This window comes from Elephantulus edwardii, unplaced genomic scaffold, assembly GCF_000299155.1.
Source record: "Elephantulus edwardii isolate Elephantulus edwardi_28Jun2011 unplaced genomic scaffold, EleEdw1.0 scaffold00154, whole genome shotgun sequence".
Taxonomy (NCBI): Eukaryota; Metazoa; Chordata; class Mammalia; order Macroscelidea; family Macroscelididae; genus Elephantulus; species Elephantulus edwardii.
Window position 1 is genome coordinate 6,935,202 of NW_006399904.1, and position 25,809 is coordinate 6,961,010.

The 25,809-nt window shown below is 37.8% G+C and overlaps 1 protein-coding gene across 2 annotated transcripts in view; it reads right to left on the reverse strand.

Annotated features, from left to right (window-relative positions):
• Window positions 1-266: 266 nt before the first annotated feature.
• Window positions 267-25,809, reverse strand: part of ANGPT2 (angiopoietin 2) — a 79,426-nt gene continuing 53,883 nt past the window's right edge. The window contains exons 5-9 of one of the 2 annotated variants that reach the window (XM_006895019.1): window positions 22,304-22,431; window positions 15,483-15,584; window positions 14,800-14,966; window positions 6,119-6,249; window positions 267-428 (exon numbers count right to left, since the gene is read on the reverse strand). In XM_006895019.1, coding sequence (XP_006895081.1) covers window positions 268-428; window positions 6,119-6,249; window positions 14,800-14,966; window positions 15,483-15,584; window positions 22,304-22,431 — 689 coding nt within the window. In that variant the 3' untranslated portion in view covers window position 267. The remainder of the gene's footprint in view (window positions 429-6,118; window positions 6,250-14,799; window positions 14,967-15,482; window positions 15,585-22,303; window positions 22,432-25,809) is intronic. The other variant, XM_006895020.1, reaches the window with a different exon arrangement.

Consider the following 25,809-nt stretch of genomic DNA (forward strand, 5'->3'; position numbering starts at 1 on the left):
GTTTCCTCGCAGATGTTCTATCAAATCATGGTAGGAGGCAGGTCCTTTTGGTTTGGGTTGTGCTCTGATTTGTTTGTTAAGTGACACAAGTCTAAATGATGACGATTACCATGTTCTCATTCGGAGCACATTGATCCGTCCCTTCAGCAGCCAGGAGCAGGTTGTCTAACATGGAAAGGAGACAGCATGCAGTTGAATCTTTCAGTGCTTTGGGATTAAGTCTTTTAAGACAGTACACTATACTATTCACTAGAAGTGCATATGCATTTAGAAATCGACTGGTCGGATCATCATGGTTGTGCCCCTGAGCGAGTAGCCTGATCCTTTCCAGTAGTACCACTTTATACCACTGAACTTATTTGTGTTCTGTGTCTGTGGATAGTACACTCCATTCAAGTTGGAAGGACCACATGCATCAAACCACCAGCCTGTGAAAGTGAAAAAAGAAAAAGAATTAGATACTAGATTCATTCTAACTAGCTCCCCATTTGTTTTTGCTTTTAGTTGTTGTTGATTCCTCCTTATAGCAGCCCTGTGTGTGCAGAGCAGAACTGCTCCATAGAGTTTGTAAGGCTGTGCCTTTTTGCAAGCAGATCATCAGGCCTGTTTTCCGAAGCAACTCTTGTCTCTTTGAACTGCTAAGCTAGTTAAAAGCTTAACCATTTGCGCTGGATAGGGACTCAACTGAGAGTTAGAAGTATGGAGGTAATCTTTTATGCGTTTAAAGCAGACATATGATAATATTCATGAACATGTAATATGCTCACTTGACAGATGAAATGGTAGCTTCCCTGCTTCAAATATGAAAGTACAGTTCTGTTGTGGCAAGTGATCTTGTAGGCTTTCCTTATTCTTTATCCTTTGGGCTTTTTTTTTTAAACGATACCAACATCCTTATTTATTGTCCAGCTCTCTGATGATAGCAGGTGATTGAGAAGACAATGGCAAGAACCAAATGCACATTAATATTCAAACCTATATCATCGCTCTTTAACGTTATAGAGAGGTCTCTGACCGGATTTGCCCATTGCAATACATCTCCTGATTGCCTAACTGCTGGTACCAACAGTGTTTGGTTTTTTTTTTAAGAAAACATCAATTTATTTTAAAACTCCCCTTGGGAATTAATGATCATCATGCTGTGCCAAACATATTAATATTCAGATGAATTGACCCAAACATTCCATATTAAGATAACAATGCTTGAAAACTAATGAATTCTATTACCTAGTTTTAGGGAACACAGCAAACAAAATTCAGAGTTGTGCTTTTAGAGTTACCCTAAGCATCATCTAATTTTAAGTCTCTTTTTTTTTAATATTTTAATTTATTTATTTTTCATTTCAATGAAAATCTACAGAGTCCTTTGGACTTTTTTAAAGTTTAATCTTCTCTAGACATGAATAATGTCCTCTATAGTTCTTAGTAAGCTATTGCACAATTAAAAGAATGGATGAGCAAAAAAACCCTGAAAATTATTTGATAGCTATATGTCAGAATTAGTTTCTGATTCTAGCAACATGGCTCTGTGTTGTTCACTATGATTCACAACCACCCTATGGCAATAGATCTGAACCTTGCTGTATCCTGCATCATAGTCACAGTCTCTGTCAACCTCATGACATGTCTTGTTCATGTAGTAATCATTTTATTGATCCCTAATAGGTTGGACAATTCATGTTTTTCTTTCTTCTATAAAATATATTTATTTTTGTGATGTTGTTAGGTGCTATTGAATTGACTCCATAATGATCTTGTGTACACAGATAAAAAATGTATTCAATTTTGTGCCATCCTCACTGTTCTTAAACCTACTGCTAAACTCATTGTTTCGATCCATCTCCTTGAGGTGGCTCTTCTCCCTAACTTTCTCCTTTTCCAGCTGTTGTTGTCATGTGCCGTCGAGTTGCTTGCGATTCATAGCGACCCTATGTACAACAACCCTAAACTCTGTTCTGTCCTGTGCCAGTCACACTGTCTCTGATACACCCATCCCGATTACCCCAGTCACTGAATCAGTCCACCTCATAGTAAGGCAAGGGTGCTGGAGAGGGTGCTGGTAAGGGTGCAGGAGAGGAAGACCCCAGATGAGATGAATTGATACAGTAACTAGGCCAATGAGGGTAGGTATATCTGAGTCAGTGAGTCTGGCTCAGGAGCTTCCGAGCTCAGGAGCTTCAGCGCTATTGTACATAGGGTCATTATGAGTCACAGGTAACTTGATGACACATAACAACAACAATTAGCTTTTATGGGAATTAACTGAATTTCTTGCTCTTGCCAGCCTTTTGGTTATTAGTCCTGCGTAACACCACAGCTACTTGTGTGTGCGCGCGCACATGTGCAAATGTACATACCTGCATCTTTAAATACACTGTTGTTAAAATAACCTGCAACTGTTAAGTACTCAGTGGAGTAAGATTGTAAGGTAGCTCTAAACTCTGGTGACGTAGTCTTAGGGAGTTGCACTGCTAATTCAAAGGTTTACCTCTGTGGTAGTTCAAATCTACCATTAGGAGATCAATGGACAGTCATCTCCTTTGCAATTTATAACCCTGGAAAACCCACTCACTGAAGGGCCAGTTTTCACTTAGTTTTGACTCAATGGCAATGGATTGAATTAATGCTTTTCAAGTACTATTGCAAAAAAAAAAATAATTAGGAGGGCATTATGGGAGAGTAAGGGAATAGGTCCCAATATACCTTGCTGAGGAGACCAGATGTTTTATTGCCCTCAAAACGAGGAGAATGGAAAATGCCTTAGGATTATGAGAGGAAGAAATGTCCTAAATCTATGGTAACTATATATATATATATCATGCCATATGTTATTTTTATAGTTTCCTAAAACAGGTTGTGTATGCGCTTACTGCAGAAGGTCAAGGACTGCAACTTTAAATATGGATTGAAGCTCAACACCAAAAGAACCAAGGTTCTTATTACTGGGCCAATTGGCAGAATCATGATAGATGGTAAAGAGATTGAGATTATTAACAGCTTCAGTTTGTTTGGCTCCACAGTCAGCACTCTTTGTATCAGCAGCCAGGAAATCAAAAGATGAATTTCTCTGAAAAAGTTTAATGTCAGGAACCTCTCCAGAGTACTGAAGAACAACAATGTCAGTCTGGAGACTAAGGTACATCTGATCCAGGTCAGAGTCTTTGCAATTACTTGCTATGTGTCAGAAAGCTGGATAATGACTAGAAATGATAGAAGGAGTATTGATGCTTTTAGGCTGTGGTGCTGGAGAAGAGTATTGAGTGTACCATGGATGGTTAGGAGAACAAACAGGTTCATCCTGGAGAGGGTTATACCAGGTTGCTCCTTGGAGGCAAGGATTCTGAAGCTTCATCTGACATACTGTGGGCGTGTTGTAAGGAAGGACCAGTCTTTGGAGAGGGACATTATGTTTGGGAGAGTGAAAAGACAGCGCAAGAGAGGAAGACCCTCAATAAAATGGATTGATTCTGTCACTGGGGTGGTGGGGATAGGTATGTCAGTGACAATAAAGTTGGCACAGGATAGAACAAAGTGTAGGGCTTTTGTACACAGGGTCAGTATGAGTTGCAAGCAACTTAATGGCACATAGCAACAACAACAACATGTTGATACCTGTATATGTTGTACAAAAACAAAGAATGTCAATGAAATTTAGATCGCTGCTTTTCTCAGGTAAAAGCATTGGGAGGGATCTTTTTTTTATTTACCTGTGTTTGTAAAGTTTTAATTCTTTATTCGAAAAAGGATACATTTATTGTATCTAAGTTCTTTCCCAGTAATAAAGTCATGCTATAAATTAACTTAGATTTATTTAGACTAATTTGTGCATGTTCTTCATAATCCCTTAAAATAATCAAGAAGAAGTCTGTATCACAGAAACTTGTGTATTCTGGATCCAGGTTATTTGGATTAACTGTAGATTTATTGTCCATGCAAAATTCTGCTTGACTATTATGGTTGTCTCTTTTGTGTCTAGATCATTACTTGGAATTTGGCCTTTTTATGTCAAGAGCTCTCAATTTTCTCTCTCGGGCTGTCTGTTCTTCAAAATGTTATGTTCAGTTCCATTTTTGGACCCTAAATCTTTAAGTAAGAAAGTATGTTTGCTTGGTTATTCTTCCAGTTGTCCAGATCTCTTGAGTGGCTCATAATATATGGGTGATCTGAAAACCACCACCCTCTGAAATAGCTAAGTTCAGGATATGAAAGTGGCCAACAGGAAAAAAAAATGATTAGATTTATTAGCTCTTCCCACCTTTCCACCCTTTTGCTGTATGTTGTTTTTTAAAAAAAAAAATATCAGAATGAGAATAAAGAATAGCTTTCAAAAAAATCAATATAATTGCTTTATTTCACTAAGGTACTTAAAACTATTAGGGAAGACCTGTGTTTCTAGGTATTAATTCTGTTCTCCAGTAAACCATATGATTCACTTCTTTAATGTAGCCTAATTCTCTCAATGCTGTCTTTTACATGTTTATTCAACACCTTCTACTAGTAAAATATATTGACCACAACTCCTACTTTTGCTTTTCCTGGAATTAATTTTTGATCATGCTATTTATAGTCTCTACTCATTAAATTTGTCCTGCCAATTTAGTGTTTGTCTTAATATTCAGTTTGCACAATTGGCAGAATTTATTGGTGATGTTTTAAAATCTTTCAATGTTTTCAACATCTCACTTGACAGCATTTTACCAATTTATTTTCTTCCCTCACCACTACTAACAGGTTAGAAGTTATTCAATTTCTAAACTTTGAAAAATTCATAGAGTAAGTTTTCTAACAGTAGATTTTTGCTATCAATTTCCGAAATGTGCCTGAATACCCTTTGTAACCATTTCCAGTAACTGTTAAAACAGTCATTTGCTTCTAAGTATGATTTCCATTTTTAAAGCATTCTGACACCAGAGATAGAAAAAAGAGGCTAAAATATTTTAAAGACCCTACTCTAAAGTGAGGAACCACTCATTTTCATTTGATTCACCAAAAACTGTAAGTTACTTAATTAGGCCTTTGTGTTTATTAAATATTTTCTATGTAATAATGAAATATTTCTTATAATAATTTTTCCTGCAGTGACACAACATAAAAATTTCTTATTTGAACAATAAATTATTAGTGAGAAATATTTCCATATTATCAAACTCGTTGTCTTCGAGTTAGAACTGACTCATAACTGACACTTTTCAGAGGCTGTATACGTTGCCTGGGGGGAGATTGCCCATCTTTTCTCCTACAGAGCAGCTGGTTGGATTGGACCTCCTGCCTTTCAGCTGGCAACTCAACTCCCTACCACAAAGCCACTAGCTCTCCCTATTTCTGTAGTTGTTGTTATGTGCTGTCGAGTCGCTTGCGACTCATAGTGACCCTGTGTACAACAGCCCTAAACTCTGCTCTGTCCTGTGCCAATCGCACTGTCTCTGACACTCCCATCCCAATTATCCCAGTCACTGAATCAATCCACCTCATAGAGGGCCTTCCCCTCCTGCACTGTCCCTCCACCCTCCCAAGCATGATGTCCTTCTCCAAGGACCGTGAATCTAAATCATTTCATTTACCATTTTGATTTTTTGAAAAGTGTTAAAAAAAGATAAACACTCTAGCATTTAATTTTCAGCAGGCACAAAGACAAGAGAGCTTGCTGAATTATCAGATGTTCCATTTTCCTAGGAATAGGTCCGGGAGAGACAAAATTGGCATCCTCTTGGTTCTAGCACAGTTCTTTGCATGAGAATCTAAAACGGTGTCAAACAAATATCCCTTATTTTGGGCATGTTGCTAGGAAGAGCTGTTCCTTGGAAAAGGATTTGATGGTGGGAAGGATGGAGTTTCAGCGAAGGAGAGGAAGACCCTCAACCACGTGGATTGACACAGTGACTGCTGCAATGGTCTCTTGTGTGTTAGGAAGTGTGAGGATGGGACAGGATAGAACAGGGTTCAGATCTTTTGTTCATAGGGTCTCTCGACATGAAGACACCTAATAACAATTTGTCTATTTACTAAATCTTGGACATTATAACCAGTTACATTCAGAAATCCAAATCAATCAGTGTCTTACTCTCTGAATTTCTTCCTTGTCAATATAAGTAGGAAGAGTAAGAAAAGTCATCCCTACCTCCTTTCAGCATTTGTGAACATTTGCAAATACACTTGTCATTGTCTACATCCTTTGTGCTAAAATCATTTCCTGGTTGGCTTATGCTGCTTAATTTGCCAGCTGTCCCTGTTAGTCCTTTAAGGTGGATCCTGTAAGCAAGCAAAGAAAAAAAATAGTTAGTTTTGATTATTGGTTTACTGGAGTGGAAAACTTTATAACGAAGGAATCCCTTTCTATGGAATCTCTTTTCTGTACTGGTTAGTGTACAGAATATTTTCACAGATATAAACAGGAACCAACTTATCAACTCTTTAGACAAAAAGAATGTTTTCATAAAACCATCAGTGCATATCATTTTACACAAGAATCAGCAGGGACTGTCTGGCTTGATAATTTATGTCCCTGCTGCTTTCAGATAAACAGCACAAAATGACTTCTGTGAGAGAATCCTCTTTCCAGGTCTCCAGTTGTCATCACCTGCTAAAGTGAGAGTCCTAAGATGACTGGATAACTTCAAAAGTAATTACTGTTGGCTAGAAGTAGGGACAGAAGGAAAGGATAGAGTATGGACCACAAGGAGTAATCATTGAATCTGGAGTAGAAATCTTAAAAACAATGTAGAAAATAAATTTTTATGGCTGTTTGGCTTTGCTTCTGTATTGCTCACTCATTGCTGTTATTGAGTCAAAACCGACTGGGATCCGACCCTCTAGCAGATTTTATGAGGCTGTAAATCGCCTGGGGAACAGATTGCCCATCTTTGTCCTGCAAAGAAGCTGCATGGATTCAAACCCCTTGACTCTGTATTTGCAGCACATTTCCTTACCCTCTAGGCCACCACCACTCTCTCATTTCTATATAATAGTAACCTAAAATGCCTATTAGACTTGGATAAAGGTATAAATGTAATATTATCTCTTTTTTACATAAAGCTAGTGAGATTTAGAAGTAATTTGTGCAAAGTCAAAATGGACAAATGGTGGAGCTAGAATTTTTGATAGATCTGACTCTTTTCTTTTTTTAAATTTTATTTTGTTTTAATTTTGTGTGTGTGTACCGTCAAATTGGATCTGACTGGTACAGTCCCTCCTTCTCCAGCAAAGCATCTGGTGGATTTGAACCATGCACCTCTGCAATTGCAGTATAGCTACTTGACACTAGGCCACCAGAGCTCCCTAGATCTGACTCTTTTCTTAATATTCTACCCTGGTAAACACCTTAACAAAGGTGTTTGTTTATTGAGGGAGTTACTATGGGGGAGGGGGAAGGAGATGATTATTAAATGTAATTCCTAATTGACATCAGTATTAATGGCTTGTTATTGTTGTTGTAAGCCCTCAAATAAGAATCTATTCATGTCTATCCTTCCATCTGGTTTTTATAAGCGGTATATATTGAATGAGAGGAGATTACACTTCTTTATCTGGTGGAGGAATCAGTAGGAAGTTGCAGTGCTTGTCTAAAGGTGGCATCTCTCTTGTCAAATCCACCAGCCTGTTCCATTGCAGAAAGATGGACAGTCTCCTCCCATGTAATTTACAACCTCTGAAAACCAGCTGGAGGCTCAGCTATGAGTCAGTTCCAAACTGATGACAGTAAGATTAAGGTTAATGATTTAAAGATTTTTACATTAAAAATTAGCTATAGTAGCCCTAGAAACATCATGATGCTTTGACCAAATTTCTAACTTTCTGTGTTATCCTTCATATTTCAGAAATGAAACTGGCTCCTAGCCATCTCTAAGTAGCTGCAATAAAATATTAATACAGTAATTGCTCATTATCTTTGACAGTTTAAAACACTTTGATTTTTTTAATATAACTTCACATTTAAACATACATAAGATAAATGGTTTCCCTTATGTTGCCTCCTTTTAAGTCTGGTTTTTTTTGGATGGTTTTAGGACTCATAGAACTTTTTCAATATCTCCAAAGGCAAGTGAAATAAAGGAGAATTTTTTATTATCATCATCATCATCATCATCATCATCATCATCATCATCACTCTCTGGTGGCCTAATCCATAGGTGTCCTGCTCACCCAGTGTTGACATCTCTCTGGCGATTTGAGTCTGCCAGTGACTGCTGGGAAAGATGGGCCATCACCTGTGTGGTTTACACGCTCTGAACACTTACTGGAGTGTTAGCTCTGATTTCAGTTTGTTTTCACTTCAGGGCCTGGGGTTGTTGGTTTTTTAGAGTGGCTGGATGATGTTTGTTGTTGTTATATGCCATTGAGTCTGAACCAATCCCTAGCTGACCTTCCAGCAGGTTTTCAGGGGCAGTAATCTCACAAGAGGAGATATTGCCCATCTTTCTCCCACAGAACAACAGGTAGGTTCCAACTGGGAGGCTTTGCGTTAGTTCCTTACCACCAGGCCACCAGAGCTCCCTGTATTCTATGGCCATTTTTTACAGTGAGGCAACATTATTCAAAACTCAAACTCATTGCTATTGTTGTGTCTGAAGTGGCTCATAACTCCATCTGTTCTCAAGACTGTAATTTGCACGGGAAGATATTTTCTAATCTGATCCTTCAAAGCCACTGGTGAATTTGAACCATCAACAGAGGTACCAACTCTGAATAGTAGCACAATTCCTCTAGGCTACCAGAACTCCAAAAAGGACCTAAAATATGCACTCTCTCCAACAGAGATTAAATAGCTCCAAAACAAAAGGAGGCTTAAGCATGACAGAGATCTGAAAATGGCATATAATAACAACATTCTGTACCCAATATTTTAATGCGGTAGTTGGAAAAATCTAGATGTAAAATCTAATGGCTACTTTCTTGAAATTGCTTAAATTTAATATCAGTTGTTTTTGTATAACAGTGGTGTGAAAAAGTCATACTGTTTGAAAAAGGTAGTACAGAATTTAATAATTAAATCTCATGTTTATATATAATTACTGGAATAAATTTGGACACTGATTTTACTTTCTTCCAGCATGCACTTTTCAAATTTCAAACATTTATAAGGAAAAATTGTTTAGCTTCCACATACAACAGTCATTCTACAACATTTTGATTATTCAAAGTTTAGTCATGTCAGAATTATCACCTTAACATTGTGTTTTATTGGAATAATAATTTTCAGATGTAATATATTACTGTTTTATTTTTCAGGTCAGTGAAACCAAACTTTAAATTAATAGAATTTTGTATTTAATATATATTCCAGAATCTATTGTACTTCTAAAGGAAATATCCATTAAGAAGCATCACAGTTTAAAAATATTTTTATGTCATCCCTTTACAAGCATAATGACCCATTTTTCAAAATCGTCTTATACAAACATACTAATCCTTAATTTTCATTTTTTCTTTCTCTTTTTTTAAAAAAAAATTTCCATTTTTGTTAACTCCTAACTGTTACCAGTTGGAATAATATTTAACTTGGAGGTAAAACAATGACAGACCACTTGGATCTTAATATCCATTGAAGTTCTGATCTCTTTGGAGTAAACTTGGAACTGTGGTGAGGTTCAAACACCCATCTTTTCAGGCATCCAAGAGAGCCCTGGTACTTCTTGAAGGAAAATTGGTACACTGTGTTTCACGGATCTTTTTTTTTTAAAGTCATATCAGTGCTTATTGTAAATTATCTCTTTTGAATCATGCTTCTGTTTTATAAAGTAGGACATACTGAAATTGCAGCATTTTCAGATTATTGTGCTCGCATGTGGATTTGCAGCCAGTTTTTGTGGACTGTCCACTCTGACTCTCTACTAGAAAGCCAGTTAAAGGATTGTTTCTTTTCCAAACTATGCAGCTCTTGAAATGTCTACAGAGCAGAGGGTCTGAGTTGATCATTAGTGAGATTAGACAGGCTGTTAGACCTTACGATACTGGTTTTCTGTAGCATCCGTATTAAACTTCTTTCTATTTATTTTCGACTCTACAGTTGCTGTAGGTAGGTGCCATCAAGTTAAGTATGACTCATAGTGACCCTATGAACAGCACATCTGAACCGTGGCCTATCTGGGTCAACCTCGTCATCTTGGATACCCTTGTGCCCATTGCGGCAGTCATAGGTCTTTCTCTCTTTTTCTGAGCCTCCACCCTTCCAAGCATGATGTCTCTTTCCAAGGAATAGCTTCTCCTGATAAAATGTCCAAAGTAGGAGAGGCGAAGCTTTTCCATTCTTTCCTCTGAGGAGCATTTTGGCTACACATTTTCCAAGACCTACCTGTTCATTCTTTTTGCAGTCCATGAGATATTCAGTACTTTTCTCTAAGACCACAACTCAAAGGAATCAATTCTTATTCTTCCATCTCTTTGCATTGTCTTGCTCTCAAATTCATAGCAAATAATGGAAAAGATCATGTCCTAAAAGAGCCATACCTTCGTCTTCAAGCTGGCATCATGGCTCCTCAGTATTTTGGAGACGTCCCTGACAACAGATGTGCCCAGGGCAACCTGTCTTCTTATATCCTGACTGCTGGTATCAAGACTGTTGTTTATCAAAGTAAGATGAAATAAATTTTAAGACTCTACAGTAGGTATTTAATTATGTGTACTTGATCTTCATCAAACACTAGCAGCCTGTGTTCTGTAGATTACCTTGAAAGCTGTATTAGTGACATATATTCTGTAACATCTTCTCAGACCAACTCTTTTGGTGCCATATGATACATAATCTCAGTTGTCCTTTTACCCCCATGCTTATGTATGCTTTTATCAGTAGCTCTTGGACTTGATCTCTCTCTCATTGTCCTCATGTGAGAACCAACTCCTAGCTTTTCCTCACTTAGGTCTCTCAGACTTTATATCAATCAGGAAAGAGATAGCCCATCTTTCTCCCTCAAAGCCAGGCAAATATTAAGCATGCTTGTTAATTTTGGTAGATTTTTTTTCCATAGATTGACTATTTGTTGTTGCTGTTGTTATATGCCACTGAGTCATTTGTGACTCATAGCGACCCTAATGTACAAAAGCCCTAAATGCCGTTCTATCCTGTGCCATCCTCACCGTCTCAAACACACTCATTCCCACCACACCACTCACAGAATCGATCCATCTCATTAAGGGCCTTCCTCTCCTGCGCCGTCTGCCCACCTTCCCAGACATGATGTCCCTCTCAAAGGACCAGTCCCTCCTTGCAACATGCCCAAAGTATATCAGATGAAGCTTCAGAATCCTTGACTCCAACGAGCACTCCGGCTTCACCCTCTCCAGGACAAACCTGTTTGTTCTCCTAGCAGTCCATGGTATATTCAACACTCTTCTGCAGCACCACAGCTCAAAGGCATCAATTCTCTTTCTATCTTCTCTAGTCACTGTCCAACTCTCCGATGCATAGCATGTAACTGTGAAGACTATGGCCTGGATCAGGTGCACCTTAATCTCCAGCCTGACATCATTGCTTTTCAGTACTCGTGAGAAGTCCCTCACAGCTGACTTGCCCAGTGCGATTTGTATCCTGATTTCCTGGCTGCTGTTACCAAGAGTGTTGACTGTGAAACCAAGTAAACTAAAATTGTTAAATATCTCAATCTCTTCACCATCCATACTAATGCAGCCATTTGGCCCAATGGTGAGAATCTCTGTTTTCTTGATGTTGAGCTTCAATCCATATTGAAAGCTGCAGTCCTTGACCTTCTGCAGCAAGCACTTCAGGTCCTCCTCAGTTTCAGCAAGCAGGGTTGTGTCATTCACAGAACGCAGGTTGTTGATGATTCTTCCACCCATCCTGATGCCACATTCCTCCTCGTACAGCCCAGCATCTCAGATGATCTCTTCTGCATACAGATTGAAAAGGTATGGAGACAAAATACATCTCTGAAGGACCCCCTTCTTGATTTTGAACCATGTAGTGTCTCCTTGCTCTATTCTGATGACTGCCTCTTGGTCCAAGTATAGGTTTCACATTAGCACAATCAAATGTTCTGGGATTCCCATTCTTCTCAAAGTCAGCCATAACTTGTTGAGATCCACACAGTTAAAAGCCTTTGCATAGTCAATAAAACACAGATAGACATTCTTCTGGTATTCTCTGCTTTCTGCCAAGATCCATTTAACATTAGGTATAATATCCCTAGTACCGTGACATCTTCTAAATCCAGCCTGCACATCTGGCAGTTCTCTGTTGACATATTGTTTCAAACGTTTTTGGATCATTTTCAGCAGAGTCTTGCTTGCATGTGATATTAATGATATTGTACAATAATTTCTGCACTCTGTTGGGTCACATTTCTTTTGAATGGGAACAAATACAGATCTTTTCCCATAAGTTGGCCAGCTGGCTGTCCTCCAGATTTCTTGGTACAACTTAGTGAGCACATCCAGGGCTGTATGCATTTGTTGAAATAAATTAATTGGTATGCTGTCAACTCCTGGAGCCTTGTTTATTGCCAATTACTTCAGAGAAATTTGAACTTCTTCCTTCATCACCATACACTTGCTCATATATTATTTCATGAAATTCCTCTGTGTCCGCCAATTCCTTCTGATACAGTGGCTCTGTGTACTGCTTCCATCTTCTTTTGATACTTCCTGCATCATTTAGCATTCTACCCAAACTATCCTTAAGTATTGCCACCCATGGCTTAAATTTGCTTTTCAACTCCTTCAGCTTAAGAAACACTGAGCGAGTTTGGCCCTTTTGATTTTCTGACTCCAGCTCTCTACACATTTCATTATAGTATCTTGCTTTGTCATTTCTGTTCAGCTCCTTGATTTTTGGTTTCTTCCCTTAGCTTTGGCTTCTCGGCGCTCTAATGCAATGCTCAGAGTCTCATCTGACATCCATCTTTGTCTTTTCTTCTTTTCCAGCCTTTGTAATGATCTTTTGCATTCTTCAAGGATGATTTTCTTGATATCCTCCCAGAGCTCATTTGGTCTATGCTCATTGGTGCTTAAGGCCTCAAACCTGTTCCTGAGATGGTTTTGAAATTTGAGTGGGACAGACATAAGGTCAAATTTTGGTTCCCATGGACTTGATTTAATTTTTCTCAAATTCAGCTTGAACTTGCATATGAGTAGTTGGTGGTCTGTCCCACAATCAGCACCCGGCCTGGTTTTCACTGCTGATGTTGAGCTTCTCCACCGAGTCTTTCCACAAATGTAATTGCTTTGATTCCTATGTATTTCAGGATAGATCTAGAAATGACTTTTTAATTATTAAACCAACCCCATTTTTTCCTCACCTTTTTATCCCCAGTATAGTAAATCATATGATCATCTGATTCAAAATGTCCCATGCCAAGCCATCTCATTTCGCCAATACCTGATAAGTCAATATTTATGTATTCCATTTCTAGCTTAACAATGTCCAATTTTCCTACATTCATGCTTCTCATATTCCACGTTCCAATCACTAGTGTCTACTTACAGCTGTTTCTCCTTCTCTGTGTTTCCATTTCTACGCTCTCAGTTTCAATTGCCATGTCTGCTAGTCCAAGTAGATAGTCTAAGTGTGCTTTATTGTACATAGGGTTTTTGAAGGCCTGTCATTTTTGAAGTGTATGGTCATTTTTCTAACTGGTAAATGTCTTTTCTGCTGACTATATATTTAATCTAATTCTGTCATTTTAGAATTTAGTAACTAATTCTGACAAGGAAACGCAAAGTCAACCCAAAGCCAACTTGGTCTTGGAGAAAGATGGATAGTTCCCATCCATGTGATTTACTGCCTCTGAAAACACACTGGAGGGTCAGCTGTGACTCAGTTCCAACTCAGTGGTACATAACAGCAAGAACAACTGTGCATTTAAACAGGACAGCTCTGGTGGTGTTGCCCAAGGAGTTGGCCTGCTAACCCAAAGGGGATACATCTTTGGCACTTTGAATCCACCAGCAGTTCTTGTTGCAAGAAGACGAGCAATCTCTCCATGTGATTTACAACCTCAAAAAACTCACTGGTGAGTCAGCTGTGATTTGATTTTGATTCAATGAGAATGAGGTTGAGTTTTAGTATACTTTAAAGGAGCCTTGATGATGTAGTATGTTACATAATGTACAGCTGAAAGATCACAGTTCTGCAGTTTTAATCCATCAGCCCATCTATGGGAGGATGATAGGCAGTTTTTACTAGTGAAGAAGCTGCCCAATGGAAGGTTGCTGTGAGTCCAAAATGACTTCACAGCAACAGGTTAATGTATTTAAACTGCAAAAAGGGTGCATTTTGGTTTTACAGCTTTAACAATTATAAAGTAGAGAAAATAAAACAGCGACAAGTAAACATGTCTTATGGTACTGACATGGCATATGCCGAAAATGTGAAATTCACTTATTCTGAATATTGTATTGAATGTCTTTTGTCTGCCACATAAGGGTCTTGTAAGCTGTGAATTGTTATGTTGTTATGTACCATTGAGTTGGAACTGACTCAGCTGACCCTCCATGGTTTCAGAAGCAGTAAATCGAATGAGAGAAAATTTCCCGTCTTTCTCCTGTAGAGCAGCTGGTGAGTTCGAAGTGTATGACTGGGTTGACAGTACAACTCCTTACCACTTTGCCGTTATACAGTTCTCCTTCTGCTAATGCTATCGCAAAAGTTCAATTTTTTAAAATAGAGAAATTTACCCAAAGATAGTAATAATGCAAAGAAACAAATATTTTTGGTTTGTGAGATTTTTTTCTTCATTTGAGGTTTTCTTCTTAGAAAAAAAAAATCCTGCAATATTATTTTCACATTCTGGAATAATGACCTAGCAAATCCTTTCATATTACCCCCCCAATTACATATTATTTACTTACCTATAATTGAATTCTTCACTTGAGAGAGAGAAATGTTCAAACAGTGAGTATGCCTCATTCCCTTCCCAGTCCTTAAGGTGTATTCTCAACATGTAGGGTTGCCGATTAGTCAGTTGGGAAACAAATTCATTTCCTAGCCAGTACTCTCCGGAAGGGTTACCAAATCCCTGTAAGCCAAGTTGCAGAATTCACTTAGTTCATTTATTTTTAAATTTAGTATATAAATCTATATTTCATCAGTTTTGATGGAATAACAATCCAATTTTCAGCAGAAATATTTTTAAATTTCAATTATTTCACATAACAAAGTATATTTAAACTGTCTCAAGGAAATGCACTGTTACTGAGAGAAATTTAGTATTAGATTAAGAGAACAACCTAGAAAACCATCTATAGAATTGTATTTAATAGGTAAGCTTAAGAAATGTATATGTTTTATGAAATTGTTGCCTTACCAACAATTGCTGAACTAGTCTTTAAAAAGAAGTAGAGAACTCACATATTGTGTTACTACACAGCTTATATTTCATAAACATGACAGTTCTTTAGTAAAAAAAATGGAAACACCTTTAATAAAATAGTATGTCAAAAGTAGTTGGTTAGGCAAAGGTGCTGCAGATATTGAAAATCTACTTTTACAAAGAGAAGAATATCTTTTCAGGTAATTTAGTGAGTGCACATACCACTTTATATTCTTTCCACGTCCTCTGAAAGTCAACACTGCCGTCTTCACGACGCTGAATAACTGTCCACCCACCTCCACTTGTCTCCATGTCACAGTAAGCCTGCCAGCAGGAAGCACATCGTCATTGTATTGTGTGTGAAATAGGAAGGATTTCTTTTTCTTCGATAACAGGAAGAAAAGGTGAGTTTAGATCCTTGTAATCAGACTCTTTATTTAGAGGGCTAACAGTAAGGATATTACATAGAGGATTATGGTGTGCCTGACCCAACCTGTGATATTTTCAGATGCCTGGAGCATCTTGGACAATGAATACGGAATATTTCAGAAGAATTGATGCTTTTAAGTTGTCGTGTTTGTGTAGAATACTGAATATATGGTAACCTTTTAAAAAAGAAGCAGCAATTCTGTCTTAGAAGTACAGCCAGAATGTTTCTCAAAAGAATATTTGGGCATGTTATCAGGAAGAGGTCAAGCCCTGGAGAAGGCTGTCAGTCTTGGTAGGGTAGGAGGTTGATGGAAAAAAGGAATATTCTCAGTGAGATGAGTTGTTACAGTGGCTGCAACAATGAACTTAAGCATGACATTGATAGAGGAAGGCTGGTATTTCATCCTGTTGTGTAAGATTGCTAAGAATTATAACTGACTGGATGGTGCATAACGGCAGCACTAAGACTTGCAACCTACAAAGTTTTCTAGAATAAGGAATCGAATTAAATAAGTTGAAAACTATTGAATTCAAAGGAATTAAAAATAAATTACAGCACCATATATAATGTGTTGATGAAAATTTCCTATATATTTCTCCAGTTATCCATTCTAGGCTTAGACCAACCCTAATAAATAGCTGGCCCAAAGGCAGTTGTTTCTTAGTGCTTCATTAGGAATTGGTCATCTTGACCTGTTGTTGTTATTATTTTAGACTCCTGTAATATTCTTACCACCTAGCTCTTCTAGGATTCCTCAACAGAAAATAAAAGTCTCTCAATTTATCCACTGATACTGGGGCTTGAGGTTTTATTCATATTTCTCCCTCTCTCTCTCTCTCTCTCTCTCTCTCTCTCTCTCTCTCTCTCTCTCACACACACACACACACACACACACACACACACACCCCTCATGCATTTCTCTTCCCAACTCCATTCTGCTTTGAAATTGGCTCAGTCGGCTTAAACTTTGTTCAGAGCACAAAATTCTTTCTTAGGCTAAGAGCATGAATGCTCAATTTCAACTCAGCTGGAGTTTTATTACAAAATTAAAACCCCCTGGAAATAAGATTACATAAATAGTTTTAAATAATGAGATTATAGTAGAACCAGAAAGCATTCCGCAAAGCAAGATAATTTCCCTAAAGCATATAAGGTACTAAATAGTAAAGTTAAGGCTTAGAACTAATTCAAAATGATGTTCTCTTGTTTATCTTTTTTAAATGGTTGTTGTTGTTGTTGTTGTTGTTGTGTGCCATCGAGTTGCCTACAGCTCATAGTGACCCTATGTACAACAGCCTTAAACCCTGCCCTGTCCTGTGCCAGTCTCACTGCAACTACTCCAGTCATTGAATCAATCCACCTCATAGAGGTTCTTTGTCTCCTGTTCTGTTCCTCCATCCTTCCAAGCATGGTATGGATTTAAACTTTTTCTGTACTCCTTTTTGAGAATAATTGATACACTTTTGGCAATCTACTACACTTAAGTGCAAAGTATCCTGTATTTACTAGTCAGAATCCTAGAGAACAATGACAGCACCTAACCCTCTTCTTTCATTTTACTTGTGAGGGAACAGGAACCCACAATGTTCATATGATTGTCCTATTTTTCAGTGCTAAAGAAATTACAGAACTGGTGGTTAGGTCCCAAACTTTCTGATTTCCAGGAAATTTCTCTCTGTTAGTTTCAGACTAGCTGCATGAAGTCACTCTGCCCACTTACTTTTTCCCCCCAGTGATACTTAATATGGAAATCCAGGTAAAATCGTATGTATTAAAAAGGGATAAAATGATCTCTTTATTTTAAATTAACCATAAAATTGACCAGCTTAATGGAACCTCTTGATGGCTCTGTTTTAATTATCATGGTAGTTACTTTGCATATACTATATGTAATTTCACAGCAACTCTGTTGTGATGTTATAACTCTGCATCTTCTGAAGAAGAAAAGCTGTAGTAAAGCTAGATGGATATGATCGGGCATGTAACTGTGAAGCGGTATATAGAATTTACACATGTCTCTGTTTACCCCCCATGTTTCTAACATCAAAGAATCTAAGCCCTATTGTTAATAGGACAAAAGTCTCTCAAAAGAACTCAGAACTTGAAGTTGGAAATAAGTTTAGGAATAATACTGCCTCTTGTTTATGAGCTACAAAATGATCAGGGCTGCACATTTCTGTCCCAAAAAATCTGCTTCACTGAACTGGATGGATAAATTGCATTGGTTTAGGTAGAATACATGGTTGTTCTTGTTGTCGTTTGCCTTTGGGTCAGAACCTATCCATAATGGACCTTTCCAGCAGATTTTCAGAGGCAATTAATTGCACAGGAGGAGATTACCTATTCTTGTCCTGTGGAGCACCTGATGGATTCGAACCATGTGTCTTTGGGATTGCAGTGCGGCTTCTTAGCACTAGGCAACCAAAGCTCCCAGAATACATGGGACATTTTAGCTATTCATTAGCCTAAGATGGCATACTGATTAAAGTAATGAATTTTTATGTTTTAGCAAACATGTCCTTATTCTTAAGGATCCTTTTGTGGTGTAAATGGTTTCCACAGTGTTCCGAACATAGAGTTCATAGAGTATGACTCTGAATCATAGTCAGCACATAACAACTCAAAGATTGGAGGTTAAAACACACAAGAAGAGCCCAATTATCTACTTCTATAAGATTTCAGCCAATAATGGTTCTATGAGTGAAGTTCTGCTGTAACACACATGTGATCACCCTGAGTCAAATCAACATAATGTCACCCGATTATTGTTTCCAGAATAGTTAATGCTCCAATGCCAAAATTATCATCTTGAACTTACCATTGTTGGGCTTTTTTTTTTTTTTTAAAAAAAGCATTATTATTTTAATTGTTATTTTAATGAAAGTTTACAGAAAAGTTAGGTTTTTATTCGTTCAGTGTTGCACATTTTCTCCCCTCTTCCTTCCCTTTTCCCCAGTTCACTTTCTTTCTTCCCCCCCCATTTTATACTGATTTATTTACAAAGTTAGTATACATTGTGTTTTACACCAGAACTTTCCCATTTCCTTTACCCACCCCTCCCTCCACCCATCAAACTGTGCAACCCTGTGATTAACACTCTCTCCATCCTCACCCCTCTGCTCTTACCCTCCCCCCGCTTGAATCCTCATACTTGTTCTACAATAATTGTCCTATACAGTATTTGCCCTTATGAGACTGAGTTAGTTCACTTAGCATAATGCTCAGTCCCTCCATAGTTAGGTAGTGATTTTCAAAATCATTGCTCTTGCATGCTGCATAGTATTTCATCATGTGACTGTACCATAATTTCTCAGTCCATCGTAAGAACATGGAAACAGGCCTAATGTCCAACCACAATGAAATGGATTGAGTTACTGTTTTTTAAATGTGTATGCCCTTATAAAATTATTGGGCTTATTTGGGAATGGAAAATCTCTCAAGACTCTCAAATGGCTGAGAGTTTTGCTTTATTCACTGCCAGTGCATGAGTAACCTCAGTTCTCCTTATTCTCTTTGACTCCATTAATGAGAAGCCAAGCCAAACCCAACCCACTGTACGCTCTATCTCATGGCAGTCCTTGACCATAACGGGAGCTGACTGCTCATTTTTCTCCCCTGGGCCAGCTGGTGGATTCAAACCACTACCCTTTTGGTTAACAGTAATGGATAATGCCAGGAGAACTCCTATCATTAGTGATAGGGAGGAGATTTATTAGAATGCCTAGTTAATATTCTATCTAGATTTTTAAAAAAGAACAGAGGATGTATGAAAACTAAATACTATAACAACGGCAACAAATATTATGGTTAATGGGGTCAAAGAACTTTCAGAGGAAGGTAATTTTCAAATTAGTTTCCCACATAGCCAAGAGGTACTGAATGAAAGGATGAAATAAATTATATCAAGATCAGAAGAGCAGAAGTCCTCATATAATGCCAGAGACATTAAACATTCCAATTACAACAAACCTGAGGGCAGTTAATACTTTTGATTAACATGCTGTTGCATGGTTCAGAGACCTTACATTGTGGTATAAAGCTTGATGTTTTTCAACAAATAATGCTTGATTTAAATGTTATACTTTGACTCTAAGGCCAAGGTTAAATGATTGATTGATTGATTTACTAGCAAACAGATAAAAACGACAAGCCAGGTATTCTTTTAAATTTTAGGAAGGAAACTATTATGTTAGTAACTAGTAAATGAATGGTCTAGTGCTTGTAATAAATGTCATCTTGAATGTCTATCTTGGACAAAAACTTAATGAGTTTTTAAAAATAAAATTGAAATATTTAGGCCTTTGGGAAAAGATCAGCTAGAAGATCTACTGAGCATTCTTTTCTTAGAAGAAAAAATTAAATAACCTGGCATGGAAAGGAATTTCCTTACTGTTTCAAGAGCAGCCAAAATGATAATAACCACTCTTTATTGAAGGCATACTAAGTGCCAAGTCCAACAGTTAGTGCAATATATTCATTATCACAGCCACAAATATAGTTCTTTAAGATTAGAATCATTATGAGCATGTTGCATATTGCAAAACCTATGGCTCATAAAGATTTAATGACTTGCACAGAATCACAAATTGGCAGAGGTGGAATTTAAACTAAAGCCCATCTGACTTTCCCTTCCTAGATGAGGTTGTGAATTATAGCATTCAAAATCTGCAAGGGAATGTAGAGGTAACATAATCTAGACCATTTCTTTTCAAAATGAGAAAATTGAGGCCTCGAAAGATTATTATTGCCTGCTATGTAAATAAGTTTTTTAACTGCAAATGTTTAACAGTACTATAAATCTTAATATATCAAACCATGACCCGAGTTTCCTATGATCACAGTACACTCTATGTATTTTCACTTTTCTGCAGAGCATTTCAGTTTAGCCGTTGGGTCAGTGTAACATACTGGGTGAGGTCAGTGTTTTCAGAAAGACATGTACCCAGTATATCGTGGCACTACTCTACTCTTAGCGATGCTCCTTCTGGACTTGCCTTGGTAGCATTTACATTTTACTGTGTCTTCCATCTTCCTCCTCATGTACCATTTCCACCATCACTGCATTAAGAAGACAGCTAACACAACAAAGAATATTTCTGGAAAACTACATCACAAAAGAGATTGAAAACCTTGTATAGAGTTAATTGATTGCTTTTTCATCTGCAGCTAATATTTTGATGCTGTGGTGGATAAAAAAAAACCCCAACAACAAAAATTACAAACTCACACTGACTGCTCTCAAGCCTATTTCAACTTAGAACAATGGTCCATTGAGTGGGAGGAGAGTGCTCATCTGTTTTTCACAGAGCGGCTGGTGCTTTTAAACCTCTTGGAGATTTTCGCCCTATGCTTAGCATGGTGCCCTTTACCTCCCCTTCTGTGACTCCTCCTAGAGTGCTAGGGGCAGTACTTGATTTTTAAGGTTGATTTAAAGAAACTCGAATGAATTAGGAATATATCTTTGGAAGTTATCTTAAACAGAACAATATTTAGACATTTGGGTTTTCTTTAAATGCTTTCCTTTGATGCCACATTAAATATTGAAGATTACTGAGTCCAAAATCATACTTTGAAGGCCTCTCAAATTTCCAGCCGACACTCTGTTCCTTTCAGTGCTTAGTGCCTTTTCTGTACATTTTTACTTTATAAAGATGCAAGCATATTTATAGATATTTAAACTACACTGTAATCCTACATATATTTCACACAGAATTTCTAATAATATTCTCCTTTGACACCTCATTGTAGTAATCACATTGACATATTCTCTGGTTGACTTATTCCACCTCCTACTCCCACCCAGACCTCTCTCGCAGAAGCAACTGCAGGAGAAATATTCCCTGGGAAATTTAGAATAACTGAGAATTCTAGAATTAAGCTATGTCCTAGCTTCTCGTGATACTATCTGGTTGTTTATTCACTTGACTTACAGTAATTGAATATGCACTTTGACATAAGTCTCATGTATTTTTTATAATGTGTTTCAAGTCTTTCAAACGTTAGATGAGTTCAAGAATAGTCAACCCCAGCAGTTCTCATGGGGTGACATTCTGATGCTCCCTAAGGACCTTCCATTAAGTCACAGGGGATAACATGTTCATAGAAGCATGAAGATGTTATTAATATGTGGCACCGTGTTGACATTTGCACTGATGATACAAAAACAAAGGCAGATAAACTAGTAACCTGGCATAAGTCAAGTCAGTAGTATCACACTATTCTCTGTGTCTCATTCACTCAGTCATTGCTGTTGAATTGGAACCAACTTATAACTGAACCTCCATTGGGTTTCTGAGGATATAAATCACACCCAACAAGATTACTTATCTTTTTTCTCTTGGGGAGTCATTGGTAAATTTGAACCTTTAAACAGGCATAGCCTTTGGGTTAACAATTCAGTTCCCTGAAGCTCTAAAAAAATTCAAACTTATTGCTGTCGAACTGATCATAGCCAACCCTCGAGCTAATTATCTGAGCCTAAAAAGCTTGTGGGCAGAGATTGCATGTCTTTTTTTCACAGAGCAAATGGTGGATGTATTCAGACCCCCAGAGAAGCACCACGAGAGCTCCTGTCAGAATCAAGGGAGTTAATAATGCAAGAGAAACGCTTTACCTTTATCTCCTCTGTAGAATTGGGAAATGTTAAGGTGTAGACGCCAGTCGTTGTTAGTCCTGCTTTGAACGCATCAGCACAGTCTCTAAAAACGATTTGTTCTTCTTTAGCACCAATGGAATTCTTCGCTGCAAGTAAACACACACACACACAATAATAAAGCATTAAAATATTGTTAAAAGTTCATAAAAAGGTGGACAATTGTTATGTCCTGACACAGACACTAATGATTTTGTCTCCTTTTATTGTACTTTAATTCTTATAATAAGCAGAAGAATATGCTAATTTTCAAGCCTTGTGGGGGAAAATGATACTCACTCTGTTTTCCTGTTACTTATCAAAGATAATACTAATTGTCCTACTTCCTTTTTTACTGTCAATTAAATGTAATGCAAATACCTCATAGTCAGTTGTAGTAAAGTACTGCTTTTTTTGAAACCTTCCATCTTGCAGAGGAATAAGGAGAATGGTGTCCTTACAAAGAGCACCTCCCATTAGATGAGTGCATTGCAGAGCCCAGGGATGAGAACTGTCATTGTCAATCCTAAGTGATGTTAGGGATTTTCTCCTGTTTCATCTCCCCGAGATTGCATATTTAGTTTTCCATAAAATATTGAGAGACATTTAATATTCTTTAGATGTTTAATAATTGTATCATATAGTTTGTCCTCTTGTTGTTGTTGTTGTTATGTGCCATCGAGTCACTTGCGACTCATAGCGACCCTATGTACAAGAGCTCTAAATGCTGTTCTATCCTGTGCCAACCTAGCCATCTCAAAGGCACTTATTCCCACCGCTCCAGTCACAGAATCGATCCATCTCATTAAAGGTCTTCCTCTCCTGCGCCATCCCTCCACTCTGCCAAACATGATGTCCCTCTCCACGGACCAGTTCCTCCTTGCAACATGCCCAAAATATGTCAGATGAAGCTTCAGAATCCTTGACTCCAGGGAACACTCTGGCTTCACCCCCTCCAGGACAATCCTGTTTGTTATCCTAGTGGTCCATGGTATATTCAACACTCGTCTTAGTGTATATTTTACCTGTGTATTTTAATTCTTCCTCTATCTGAATCTTCTATTGTTATTATTAGTTGCTGTTCAGTTGTTATGATTATGACACTCTCATATGACACACTAAATTTTTCTGTAGGGATTTTTTTGCTCTAATGTTAACAGAAGCAGATCAGAAAACTTCTTTCATAATAGTGCTGAGTGGGTGTGTGGGTTTGAACAGGCAACCTTTAGGTCAGCAATTATGGGCAAATAATTTACACTACTCGTGGACTCTAAAAATACTAAAGCTATAAATGTCTCTACAAGTTTTATCCTATTCTCAGCATTTAGAACAAACACATACATTAACTCTAATGGCATAATGTGGTTGGTACATGTTGGCTGCTAACTGGTAGATTCAGTGTTTTGGATCCACCAGCAGCCCTGCAGGAGAAAGATAAGGCAGTCTGGTCCTGCTAGGATTTACAACCTTGGAAATCCTATGGAGACTTGTGTTTTGGAGTGTGTGTGTGTGTGTGTGTGTGTGTGTGTGTGTGTGTGTGTGTGTAGTCTTTGGTGCATTGCTTAAGAACTCGGCTGCTAACTGGAAAACCTGGTGCTATGAATTGAAAATATGTATAGGTTTATAGGTCTGTTTTGGAGAGGGTGAAACCAAGTGTCTCCTTGGATTTTGATGCCCCATCTCACTTACTTTGGGCATGTGTCCAGGAGGGACTGATCCTTGGAGAAGGACGGAGGGACGGTGCAGGAGAGGAAGACCCCGGATGAGATGGATTGATACAGTAACTGGGGTAATGGGAAGTAGGTGTGTCATAGTGAGACTGGCTGAGGACAGGGCAGGCTTCAAAGCTATTGTACTTGGTGTTGCAATGGGTCACAGGTGGGTTGATGGCATATAACAACAAGAGCATAGGGTTGCTATAAATTGTCATCACCTTGATGGCATACAACAGGCATGTATGTGTGTATGTACATACATATTTAGACACATACAAACTTTTTTATTAATTTTAATGAAAGTTTACAGAGACTTTGAATTTCCATTCATTCATTGTACTTTTCTCCCTGCCCAACCTCCCCCCTCCAGTTCACTCTTCTCTTTGAAAAGTAAAAGAAAAATTCTTTCATAGTTTTACAATCACTCCCCCTAAGTCCACTCCACTGTGCAGCCTTCGTTCTGGACTCCTGTCTTGAAAATAATACCTAATCATATATCCCTTTTAAACAGCTCTCTCCTTCATCTATTTCAATGCAGTATACATAATTTGTCCCATCTTTTTATAAACATTTTTTAACAACTATTGATTTGTCCTTTCTTTTAAAATCCTCCGAAAGCATAGGTTTCTATGGATAGAGGACATAGGTCACTTTCACCTACACAGATCATATCTTGATCACACTTGTGACACCTAGGGAGAAACAACCTTATCTTAATGTTCTTTTTCATGATCTCATATTTCTCTGACAGGATCAGAGCCACTGAATTATCCCTATTTTTACTCTTCAAAGATTACATATCATACACTATCTTGGTCCCAGAGGACAACATCTTTCCTTTCTCTAGAAAATTTATTTATTTTATATATATTTGCAATAGAGTTATGCTTCCTGTGTGAATGATAATAAGAGTGACTGATATTGAGAAGACTTGGAATCTCAGAGCACTTAATTGTGATCATGTGAAACCAACATATGGTTCAAGAAGGTGTTGTGTGTACAGAGCCGGAAAATATTGCACGGATTAATTTAAGAAGGGAGTGTGTAAGGGTTCTATTCTCTCTCCATACCTATTTAATCTATATGAAGAGAAAATTATTTGAGAAACTGGACATTTTAGGGAGAAATGTGGCATCAGGATAGGAGGGAGACACATCAATAATCTGCATTATGCAGATGACAAAACTTTACTTGCTGAAAGTAAGAAGGACTTGAAACATTTGTTACAGAAGATCAAAGAATGCAGCTTTCAGTATGGATGGCATCTCAATGTCAAGAAAACAAAGATTTCTACCACTGGGTTGATAGCAAACTTCATGGTGAATAGAGAAGAGACCAAAACTGTTAACAACTTCATCTTCCTTATATTCACAAATAACACTCTTGGTCTTAGCAGTCAAAAAATTAGGACACTGACTCATTGTACTAGGAAAGTCTGCAATAGGGACCTTCCCAAATTGTTGAGGAATAATGATGTCTGTTTTAGGACTAAGGTGTATATGATTCAGGCCAAGGATTTTCCGATAACTTACTGTGAATATGAGAGCTGGACAATGAATAGAGATGACAGAACACAAATTGATATCTTTGAGTTTTGGTATTGGAGACGAGCACTGAACATTCATTCCATGAACTGCCAAAAGAACAAATAAATATGGCTTGAAGAGGGTACAGCTGGAGTGCTCCTTAGAGAAAGAATGATGAGGTTTTACCTCATATACTTTGGGTATATTACTAGGAGAAGCTATTCTTTGGAGAGGGATGATACTTAAA